The following is an 11,953-nucleotide window of genomic DNA, read 5'->3' on the forward strand; positions in this document are numbered from 1 at the left end:
AGTAATGCATGAGTCATTATTATTATTACTGCATAATGTAAATATCTGCTATTAAACAATGTATGAAGCTTCAAGATTGTCTAGTCTGTTTAACCTTCTTTTTGATCAGTTCATTATTTTAGAGGTAACACAGCACTTGACTTATGTGCAGTCAGCTGTAAATTTGTTTTGATAAGGGTGTAGGCGAAATGAGGACAGGCCCATTAGGGGTCACGTCAGAACGACCTTTCATCCGACCAATCAGAGCGTCGCTTACCAGATCATGAAAGTGACAGTCGGAATGTGGTTTCTAATCATGCAACCTCGAAAACTTTAAAACAGCGTGTTCCGAACGATAGTTACGGGCTTAACGACTGAATCTATACAATCTAGACCATATATTAATTTAGCCTTTCGAGAATGTTATTTTGTTCAGGTTTCACTTTTTTAAGCGAGAATTTGTCAAAATATGTTTTGAAGTGTAGTCGCCAATTTGAAATTAGTACCGTAAAGCACGAGAAAGCTGACTTCTGATTGGCTAATGTCGACTTCTTGTCAGTAATTCCACTGGTCGGTCTGACGTGAGCCGTAATGGGATGTCCTCAGATCTTTGTTTAGCGTCAGCGAGAACTAAGATCTGATTTTAATGCGATTGCTCGCTAAGCTGGTTTTTGCGTCCATACCTTCATAAACGCAAACGCCATTTGTAGGTCCTTATCCATCTACCACCCCACTACTGATCACTTCTGAACATAGTTTAGGTTTATTGAAAATCACGAAATATCTAACTTGACCTGTTTATACATGCACGTATTTCTTCAAATTGAGTTCGGGCAAAGTCCACCCACAATTTAGAAGCTACGCCCATAACATGTTCACAGTAGCAAGTTTGCACAAAGTTGTGTTAGTCACCTTGCGTCCTATTTGCCTCATGCATGTCGGGAAAGTATGGTCCTGTCAATGGCATCTTTGTCTGAATACCAACTCATAGGGACGTGATGTCCACCAAAGAGCCCAGGCAGCCTAGACTTGGTCATCTTGTTCTTAGCCAATATATGTCTGGAAACATCAAGACCACATCCCCTCACAAGTAATGCATGTCCACTACCTCTAAACCGGCCAGGGAAGATCCAGGGTTAGAATAGGTCTTCAGCAACCCATGCTTGCCGTAAAAGGCGACTATGCTTGTCGTGAGAGGCGACTAATATGGGATCGGGTGGTCAGGATCGCTGACTTGGTTGATGCATGTCATCGATCCCAATTGCATGGATCGTTGCTCATAATGTCAATCACTAGATTGTCTGGTCCAGAATCGATTATTTACAGACCGCCGTCATATAGCTGGAATATTGCTGAGTGCGGCTTTAAACAACAAACCAACCAACCAATCAGCCTCTAAACCATGTCCCCTTACAAGTAATGCATTTCCACTCACACTAGACCACGAATCCTCACAAGTAATGCATGCTCTCTGCCTCTAGACCACGCCCCTCACAAGTAATACACGTCCACTACCTGAATGTAACGCCCCCTTATAAGTTATGCATGTTCAATACCTCTAAACCACGCCCTCTCACAAGTAATGCACGACTTTTAGCTCTAGGCCACGTCCCAGTGCATGTCCACTACCTCTAGACCACGCCCACTTACAAGTATTGCATGTCCACTACCTCTAGACCACGCCTTCTTACAAGTAATGCATGTCAAATACCTCTAGATCACGCCCCCTCATAAGAAATGCATGTTCACTACCTCTAGACCACGCTGTCTCACAAGTAATGCACGACCATTAGCTCTAGGCCACGCCTCAGTGCATGTCCACTACCTCTAGACCACGCCTCCTCACAAGTAACGCATGTTCACTACCTCTAGACCACCCATCCTCACAAGTAATACATGTCCACTACCCCCAAGGCCCGCCTCCTTACAAGTAATGCATGTTCACAACCTCTAGACCACGCGCTCCCACAAGTAATGCAAGACCATTAGCTCTAGCTAGGCCACGCCCCAGTGCATGTGACCCGTGATGATCCGGGGCAATATAGGTCTTCAGCAACCCATACTTGCCGTAAAAGGCGACTATGTTTGTCGTAAAAGGCGACTGGTCCAGACTCGATTATTTACAGACCGCCGTCATGTAGCTGGAATATTGCTGAGCGCGGCGTAAAACAACAAACCAACCAACCAACCAAGTGCATGTCATATACCCCTAGACGACGCCTCCTCCAAGTAATGCATGTCCAATACCTCTAGACCACCCCTCTCACAAGTAATGTATGTCCACTACCTCAAAACAACGCCCACTCACAAGTAACGCATATCCAATACCTCTAGACCACGCCACCTTACAAGTAATGCATGTCCAATACCTCTAGTCCACGCCCCTTTACAAGTAATGCATGTCCACTACCTCCAGACCACGTCCCCTCACAAGTAATGCATGCCCTCCACCTCTAGACCACGCCCCTGTTAAATAATGAGTGTCCACTACCACTAGACCACGCCCCCTCACAAGTAATACATGTCTACCTCTAGACCACGCCTCCTTACAAGTAATGCATGTTCACTACCTCTAGACCACGCCCTCCCACAAGAAATGCACGACCACAAGCTCTCGGCCACGTCCCAGTACATGTCATCTACCCCTAGACAACCCCTCCTCACAAGTAATGTATGTCCACTACCCTTAAGACCAGGCCCACTCACAAGTAACGCATGTCCAATACCTCTAAACCAAGCCCCTGTCAAATAATGAGTGTCCACTACCACTAGACCACGCCCCTTCACAAGTAATACATGTTCACTACCTCTAGACCACGCCCTCTCACAAGTAAGGCACGACTACTAGCTCCAGGCCATGTCCAAATGCATGTCCACCTCTAGACAACGCCCCCTCACAGGTAACGCATGTTCACTACCTCTAGACCACACCTCCTCCACGTAATGCATGTCCAATACCTCAAGACCACGCCCTCTCACAAGTAAGGCACGACTACTAGCTCCAGGCCATGGCCAAATGCATGTCCACCTCTAGACAACGCCCCCTCACAAGTAACGCATGTTCACTACCTCTAGACCACACCTCCTCCACGTAATGCATGTCCAATACCTCAAGACCACGCCCTCTCACAAGTAAGGGACGACTACTAGCTCTAGGCCACGTCCAAAAGCATGTCCACCTCTAGACCACGCCCCCTCACAAGTAACGCATGTTCACTACCTCTAGACCACGCCTCCTCCACGTAATGCATGTCCAATACCTCTAGACCACGCCCTCTCACAAGTAACGCATGTCCAATACCCAATACATATCTATAGATAATCCAGTAAATTAATATCATGCGAATCGATCAACGTCACCCATTGGGATACGATGTCATGCAATCAGGGGCGGTGGGGTAGCATAGTGGTTAAAGCGTTCGCTCATCACACTGAAGATCCGGGTTTGATTCCCCACATGGACACAATATGTGAAGCACATTTCTGGTGTACCCCGCCGTGATATTGCTGGAATATTGCTAAAAGCGGCATAAAACCATACACACTCACTCACTCATGCAATCAACCAAGACACTTCGCCTAACCACGCGAACCAGCCTCCATATGTGCCCGGAATCATCCCTTGACATTTACTCTGGGATACACAAATTATGTACGAGTCGTAATGGTAACGTGTCCTAATTGTTACGACACTTAAAAACATGATTCTCGACCTTGTTTAAATAGGGACATATGTCGAAGTTTAATTCAATTGTTTGTTCCGATATCTGAACCAAACCAATATTACAATCTCATTAAAATCAGACCTTAGACTCTGACCGACCAATGGAATGACCAATCAGAAGGCAGCTTTCTCGTGCTTTACGGCACGAATTTCAAATTGGCGACTAAGCTTCGAAACATATTTTAACAAAGTCTCGATTATAAATTTGAAACCTGAACAAAAAAAACCATTTTGAAATGGCTAATAGATGGTCTAGATTGTAAGGATTCAGACGTTAAACCCGTAATTATCGTACGGAATACACCATGTTAAAGTTTTCCAGATCGCAACATTATAAATCACATTCCAACTGTCATTTTCATAATCTGGTAAGCGACGGACTGATTGGTCGGATGAAAGGTCGTTCTGACGTGACCCCTAATGGGATGTCTTCAGATCTTTGTTTAGCGGTAGCGAGAACCAAGGTCTGATTTTAATGAGATTGTCCAATTTTATAAAATGACAATAAATGACATAAAGAAGTAGAGAATATGTTGTGACCATTATAAAATAGGTTCCGAATGTCATTCCTTCTCGTCACGAGTGAGTGAGTTGGGTTTAACTCAGCTTTTAACATTATTCCAGTTATATCGCGGCGTGTCAGCTTAATGTGGGAGGAAAGCCCGAAGTGATGCAGGTCTCAGACGTTTACCACTTCGGTGAAGTGCACGAGCACGGGTATGGTTCTGACAAACCAAGAAGCATAAATTGGGGCGAACCGGGATTCGAACCCACAATCATAGGTTTCTGGCATGTCCAAGGGACGCAACTCTGCGCAGCGAATTCGTCATGTAAGATTAGATTAGAATTGAAACTTTAATAATTTTTTTCTCTTAAAACTCGAATAGAAAAATAGCTTTCAAAATGCGGAACCAGAACCTAAAAAGCATGCAATTTTATTAATAAAACGTAAGTGTTGATCGGTGATAACATTTTTTCTTAGTCCTTACGTTGACCTTTAGGAATCGAGCGTCAGCTAGTCGATGGTATGTCTGCATGAGCTTAACATGGGAGATTTTCACAGGCAGTTAACCAGGGACATTGAGAACGACGTGGTTTCAGGGATGTCTGCATTGGATATGTAATACCTCACATCAGAGGGCATCAAGACATGAAACACTGGCAGTCGGTCAAAACAACCCAATCCAGATGCAAAGATCTGCTTCATTTTTTAGTGATGTTGCTAATACATTTATCACCGGATGAGTCTGATGTTTGTGAATTCAGGTATGTTTAGTTATACTGTGATATAACTATAGGGCAATGAGATCGACCTTCTCAAAAGCTGACTGCATAATTACTGAGTAACCGATCGGAAGTACGTAAGCATCGCGTAATCTAATGCCACCCCTGATAAAATGGACACTTTTAAGAAACTTGAATATCTGACGTCTAAACATTGTAAAACGACACGACTAAATTATTCACATGACAAAGAAAATAATCAAATTGGCCGACCAAATACTCGATAAAATAAGGGCGAATTGAAGAGGCATGCCATTCTCGAGCCCTCAAAGAGCCCAAGATTCACGTGCGAGGCGTGTCAAAATCTCGGGATAAGGAACTTGTTAAAACCAGTTTAAGGTGGAATTACAGGGCTTTGCATCAAAGAGCGGGATAGAAGCATCCGATGTCGTCGCTCGCCATCTATTCACGAGTGGGGCTTGATTTTGCAGCGGGTCGATAGTTTGGGGAGTATGACGCTCTGATGAATTTTACATCAAATGGGTTGGTTGAGCCAGAAGAACGAGTTTTTTATGTCCACTATCGGTTCTTCCTGGAATGTTTTTAAAAGTGATAGATTGTTACTGGCGACCAGTACGACCGATTTGGCTAATGGATGACGGGGTCGGATGTTCATATGGGTGTCTTCGTTTTCACGATAATGAAGCTGATTACTTATTGATGGGGGTAATTGAACACGGAACTCGCAGGAAAAGACTGTACTACAAATTTGTTGCCTGTTCGTGACAAAATGTAACTTTCAGCAAAATACGCGTACATTATTTAAAGTTTCCCTGAATAAAAAGATAGTACCCACTGTACTCTCTACGAGAGGTAAATGAATATAAGTATATATATATATTTATTTATTTATTTATTTGGGGGGAGTGGGGGGGGAGGGGGTATATAGGCCATCGAGTTTACAAAACCTTAATGAACAACAACACTATGTCTAAGTCAGGGGCGTTGGGGTAGCCTAGTGATTAAAGCGTTCGTTTGTCAAGGCGAAGACCCGGGTTCGATTTCACACACGTGCACAATGTGTGAAGCCCATTCCTGGTGTCCCCCGCCGTGATATTGCTGGGATCTGGGTAAAAGCGGCATAAAAACATACTCACTCACTCACTCACTGTGACTAACTCATTAAATGTTTCCAAAATTCACTATCACAAAATGCACACCTGCCTTTTCAAAATGTGGAGCATGTCCTCTTCCTCATTTGTCCTCTTCTCCGTGTGTCCTCTTCCTATTGTGTCCTCTTTCCCATGTGTCCCCTTCCCAATATGTCTTCTTCCCAATGTGTCCTCTTACCCATGTCCCCTCTTCTCCATGCGTGCTTTTCCCCATGTATCCTCTTCTCCATGTGTCCTCTTACCCATGTCCCCTCTTCTCCATGCGTGCTCTTCCCCATGTGCCCTCTTCCCCATGTGTCCTCTTACCCATGTATCCTCTTCCCCATGTGTCCTCTTCCCCATGTCCCCTCTTCCCCATGTGCCCTCTTCCCCAAGTGCCCTCTTCCCCAGGTGCCCTCTTCCCCATGTTCCCTCTTCCCCCAAGTGTCCTCTTCGTCATGTGCCCTCTTCCCCATGTGCCCTCTTCCCCCAAGTGCCCTCTTCCCCAGGTGCCCTTTTCCCCATGTGCCCTCTTCCCCATGTTCCCTCTTCCCCCAAGTGCCCTCTTCCCCAAGTGCCCTCTTCCCCAGGTGCCCTCTTCCCCATGTTCCCTCTTCCCCCAAAGTGTCCTCTTCCCCATGTGCCCTCTTCCCCCAAGTGTCCTCTTCCCCCAAGTGCCCTCTTCCCCATGTGCCCTCTTCCACAAGTGTCCTCTTCGTCATGTGCCCTCTTCACCATATGCCCTCTTCCCCAAGTGTCCTATTCGTCATGTGCCCTCTTCCCCCAAGTGCCCTCTTCCCCAAGTGCCCTCTTCCCCATGTGCCCTCTTCCCCAAGTGTCCTCTTCCCCATGTGCCCTCTTCCCCATGTGCCCTCTTCCCCAAGTGTCCTCTTCGTCATGTGTCCTCTTCCCCCATGTGCCCTCTTCCCCAGGTTCCCTCTTCCCTATGTGTCCTCTTCCCCAAGTGTCCTCTTCCCCATGTGCCCTCTTCCCCATGTGCCCTATTCCCCAAGTGTCCTATTCGTCATGTGTCCTCTTCCCCCATGTGCCCTTTTCCCCATGTGCCCTCTTCCCCATGTTCCATCTTCCCCAAGTGTCCTCTTCCCCCAAGTGCCCTCTTCCCCATGTGCCCTCTTCCCCAAGTGTCCTCTTTCCCATGTGTCCTCTTTCCCCATGTTCCCTCTTCCCTTATGTGTCCTTTTTCCCCATGTGTCCTCTTCCCCAAGTGCCCTCTTCCCCATGTGTCCTCTTTCCCCATGTTCCCTCTTCCCTTATGTGTCCTTTTTCCCCATGTGTGCTCTTCCCCAAGTGCCCTCTTCCCCCATGTGCCCTCTTCCCCCAAATACCCTCTTCCCCATTTGCCCTCTTCCCCATGTTCCTTCTTCCCCATGTGTCCTCTTCCTCATGTGTGCTCTTCCCCATGTCCCCTATTCCCCAAGTGTCCTCTTCCCCATGCGTGCTCTTCTTCATGTGCCCTCTTCCCCATGTGTGCTCTTCCCCATATGCGTGCTCTTCTTCATGTGCCCTCTTCCCCATGTGCCCTCTTCCCCATGCGTGCTCTTCCCCATGCGTGCTCTTCTTCATGTGCCCTCTTCCCCATGTGTGCTCTTCCCCATGTTCCCTCTTCACCATGTGCCTTCTTCCCCATGTGACCTCTTTCCCATGTGCCCTCTTCCCAATGTGTGCTCTTCCCCATGTGTGCTCTTCCCCATGTGTCCTCTTCCCAATGTGTGCTCTTCCCCATGTGTCCTCTTCCCCATGTGTGCTCTTCCCCATGTGTGCTCTTCCCCATATGTGCTCTTTCCCCATGTGTGCTCTTCCCCCATGTGCCCTCTTCCCCATGTGCCCTCTTCCCCATGTGCCCTCTTCTCCATGTGTCCTCTTCCCCCTTGTGTGCTCTTCCCCATATGTGCTCTTTCCCCATGTGCCCTCTTCCCCATGTGTCCTCTTCCCCATGTGTCTTCTTCCCCATGTGTGCTCTTCCCCATATGTGCTCTTTCCCCATGTGTCCTCTTCCCCATGTGTCCTCTTCCCCATGTGTGCTCTTCCCCATGTGTGCTCTTACCCATGTGTGCTCTTCCCCATGTGTCCTCTTCCCCATGTGTGCTCTTCCCCATGTGTGCTCTTCCCCATATGTGCTCTTTCCCCATGTGTCCTCTTCCCCATGTGCCCTCTTCCCCCATGTGCCCTCTTCCCCATGTGCCCTCTTCCCCATGTGTGCTCTTCCCCATGTGTCCTCTTCCCCATATGTGCTCTTTCCCCATGTGCCCTCTTCCCCTATGTGTCCCCTTCATCATGTTCCCTCTTCCCCATGTGTCTTCTTCCCCATGTGTGCTCTTCCCCATATGTGCTCTTTCCCCATGTGTCCTCTTCCTCATGTGTGCTCTTCCCCATGTGTGCTCTTCCCCATGTGTGCTCTTCCCCATATGTGCTCTTTCCCCATGTGCCCTCTTCCCCCATGTGCCCTCTTCCCCATGTGCCCTCTTCCCCATGTGCCCTCTTCCCCATGTGTCCTCTTCCCCCTTGTGTGCTCTTCCCCATATGTGCTCTTTCCCCATGTGCCCTCTTCCCCATGTGTGCTCTTCCCCATATGTGCTCTTTCCCCATGTGCCCTCTTCCCCATGTGTGCTCTTCCCCATATGTGCTCTTTCCCCATGTGCCCTCTTCCCCCATGTGCCCTCTTCCCCATGTGCCCTCTTCCCCATGTGCCCTCTTCCCCATGTGTCTTCTTCCCCATGTGTGCTCTTCCCCATGTGCCCTCTTCCCCATGTGCCCTCTTCCCCATGTGCCCTCTTCCCCATGTGTCTTCTTCCCCATGTGTGCTCTTCCCCATGTGCCCTCTTCCCCATGTGCCCTCTTCCCCATGTGCCCTCTTCCCCATGTGTCTTCTTCCCCATGTGTGCTCTTCCCCATATGTGCTCTTTCCCCATGTGCCCTCTTCCGCCATGTGTCCCCTTCGTCATGTTCCCTCTTCCCCATGTGTCCTCTTCCCATGTGCCCTCCTACTCCGCTGCTCCCTTATCACCTGACAGGAAACGTCGGCGTAGGATACCAGTTAACATACAGCTTCAGCGAAACAGGGATTGGAAGTGTCTTTGCCGGTAACATAAACATGAATGTTTTAGGTACATCAGTCGTGGCTGTGTTTGGGTGCTGGTTTTAAAAAAAAGTATTGTGATTGACTGCTTGTTATTTGCCATCTTTAAATACCCGTGACCGCCTCCGTGGTGTAGTGGTAGAGCGTCCACCCGGAGAGCGGAAGGTCCGGGGTTCGATCCCCAGCTGCGTCATACCAAAAGACGTTAAAAGATGGTACTTGTTGTTACCCTGTCTGGCGCTCGGTATTAAGGGGTAAAAACAAGGACTGGTAGGCTCGGAGTCAGTATACTGTGTCTGAGTGGGGTATTCATGTTAAACTGCCGCATGGTATCTCAGTGAGCTAACACTATAAATCGGCATCAGTCCGGACTAGTACAAGCAGCCACACAAACACACACACGTGCATGCACGTCGCTATATAAGTGCAATAATCTTGGACGCGACGTTAAACCCCATTTCACCTCACCTCACCTCTTCGAAAAAAAGCGACTATGCTTGTCGTAAGAGGCGACTAACGGGATCGGGTGGTCAGACTCGCTTACTTGGTTGATGCATGTCACACTATCCCAATTATTATTATCAATGCTCATGATGCAAATCACTGCATTGTCTGACTCGGACTCGACTATTGACAGTCCGCGGTCATATAGCTGGAATATTGCCGAGTGCGGCGTAAAACAACAAACAAACTAAAACCACTCAAGAAATATAATCCCTTAATATTCAGAAGTTCATAAATGTCCCTCCAAACGCGTGAACCGTTACTGCCCCGATGAATCCATGATGGTGTCATTACAAATGCTATTACAGCATCCTATCAAGACCAGATGCAGATTCCTACGACAAGTGCTTATCACTTTTTCCCACCAACGTCCAACCACTCGACATTTAAAGAAGAAACTCGTTTATTTGTCTGTCACATAAAATCCCCATATATGACAAAACACTTTTAGACGCTCTAGAAACATAACACCATGTTCCGTCCACATCGACGTGCTACCACCAACCACCCAATGACAGCTTATAATCAGACAGGGGTCGACCAATTACACGCTTGTCAGGGTAGAGAGACGCACCGTGGCTCGAATTGATAGCATGGGCATCTATCTGGGGACAGACCCATTTCTTTAATTCGGAAAATCTATCGCCAAGGGTTGTCCGGTTCCCAGCAACACAAATTAGATTCCAAAATGCACCTGTTGTATTCACACAGGCCGTTTCCCACAGGTTCTCAGATAGCATTGACCGTGACCCAGAGCGTAGGCGGTGACATGAGGAGTATCTCGGTTTACCAGCTTTATACAATCAGAACACATCAGACAGTTCGGGAAATACACCACGGACGTATTCAGGAGCCATTTTGAATCTACGTCTAGACCTTCTTCCGCCGGATGCGGGACTAAAACAGACAACATAATCTATGTTTGACTGTGATAAATACTGCAACGGTTTTCATTAATATTATTCATTGAAATAGACGTTTCAATACAAAGCTGTCTTATTCTACATAACGGCTTCAACAGAACTATATTTTATCTCGTATGAAGACAATACATGCATCTTGCTTTTCCTATAGTTCACTTAGTATACAACTTACTTACCTCACAAGGCCCGGGGGGATCCGGGTTAGAATAGGTCTTCAGCAACCCATGCTTGTCTTAAGAGATGACTATGATTGTCGTAAGAAGCGACTAAAGGGATCGAGTGGTCAGGCTCTCTGACATGGTTTATGAATGTCATCGTATCCCAATTAAGTAGATCAATGCTCGTGATGTCAAAACTGGTCCAGACTCGATGTTTTACAGACCGCCGTAATATAGCTTGAATATTGCTGAGTGCAGTGTTAAAAAACAAACAAACTGACATCACTATCTCTGCAATTTGTTTCAAACATCCAGTGTATTTATTTCATACAAGTGCCACAGTCCTCCATGTGGGAACTATTCCCTGCAACCAATGCCTGTCGTTAGACTAAATTGATCCGGTGATGAGGCCCGGTGACTTCGTGGAATGCATGTCAACGCGCCCAGGTGGTGTGGACGCTGCTCATAAAATCAATCACTGACTTATCTGATCAAGTCTCGACTTTTCATTGTTGGTTGGTTGGTTGGTTTGTAGTTTAACGCCGCACTCAGCAATAGTCCAGCTATATGACGGCGGTCTGTAAATAATCGAGTCTGAACCAGACAATCCAGTGATTGATATCATGAGCATCGATCCAAGCAATTGGAATCGATGACATGCATCAACCAAGTCAGCGAGCCTGATCACCCGATCCCGCGAGTCGCCTTTTACGGCAAGCATAGTCACCTTTTACGGCAAGCATGGGTTGCTGAAGACCTATTCTACCCCGGAATCTTCACGGTTGACTATTCATTGTAATACGTTGCACTGCACATATGCCGCCGACATATATAGCTGGAATATTACCACGGCTTTAATCAACAAGCAAACAAAATGCCATAACATATTCAGATATATCAACCTCCACGAACTGGTCGAGACTGCATGACCTCAAGTAATGGACTGTCCACGACTGGTCATAGTCTACAATCATAGCACCGTCAAGGTGACAGAAAGAAGAAAGTATGTGTGTGTTAATGGGGAAGAGGCGGAGGGGGCGTACTTTAAAATACAGCTTCCAAACATTTAAACAAGCTTAGGTCGTATTCCGGTCTCATTCCTGTTGTTAACTGCGCCTTGAGGAAATACCTATTCAAGACAGCCTCACCTCCCTAGCTTAGTTATAAGATCCTACAGTTACTGCATTACTACA

At 47.1% G+C, this 11,953-nt stretch overlaps 3 protein-coding genes across 3 annotated transcripts; all 3 read right to left on the bottom strand.

The window, feature by feature from the left end:
• Window positions 1-6,401: 6,401 nt before the first annotated feature.
• Window positions 6,402-6,800, bottom strand: LOC139442448 (LWamide neuropeptides-like). Its single transcript, XM_071223259.1, has one exon. It carries the CDS (start codon window positions 6,798-6,800, stop codon window positions 6,402-6,404), a length of 399 nt encoding a protein of 132 aa, XP_071079360.1.
• A 466-nt stretch (window positions 6,801-7,266) lies between these two features.
• LOC139442449 (uncharacterized) lies at window positions 7,267-8,115 on the bottom strand. Its single transcript, XM_071223260.1, has one exon. It carries the CDS (start codon window positions 8,113-8,115, stop codon window positions 7,267-7,269), a length of 849 nt encoding a protein of 282 aa, XP_071079361.1.
• A 240-nt stretch (window positions 8,116-8,355) lies between these two features.
• On the bottom strand, window positions 8,356-9,057 carry LOC139442453 (uncharacterized). The gene has a single exon (XM_071223263.1). The coding sequence runs from the start codon at window positions 9,055-9,057 to the stop codon at window positions 8,356-8,358; it is 702 nt and encodes a 233-aa protein (XP_071079364.1).
• Between the last annotated feature and the right edge of the window lie 2,896 nt (window positions 9,058-11,953).

This window comes from Haliotis cracherodii, unplaced genomic scaffold, assembly GCF_022045235.1.
Source record: "Haliotis cracherodii isolate W230 unplaced genomic scaffold, xgHalCrac1.p SCAF_5, whole genome shotgun sequence".
Classification (NCBI taxonomy): domain Eukaryota; kingdom Metazoa; phylum Mollusca; class Gastropoda; order Lepetellida; family Haliotidae; genus Haliotis; species Haliotis cracherodii.

What these genes read in the sequence shown, in the direction of transcription:
- LOC139442449 (XM_071223260.1), bottom strand. Translation starts at nt 8,115, where the DNA reads ATGGGGAAGAGGACACATGGGGAAGAGGACACATGGGGAAAGAGCACA.
- LOC139442448 (XM_071223259.1), bottom strand. Translation starts at nt 6,800, where the DNA reads ATGACGAAGAGGACACTTGTGGAAGAGGGCACATGGGGAAGAGGGCAC.
- LOC139442453 (XM_071223263.1), bottom strand. Translation starts at nt 9,057, where the DNA reads ATGGGGAAGAGGGAACATGACGAAGGGGACACATGGCGGAAGAGGGCA.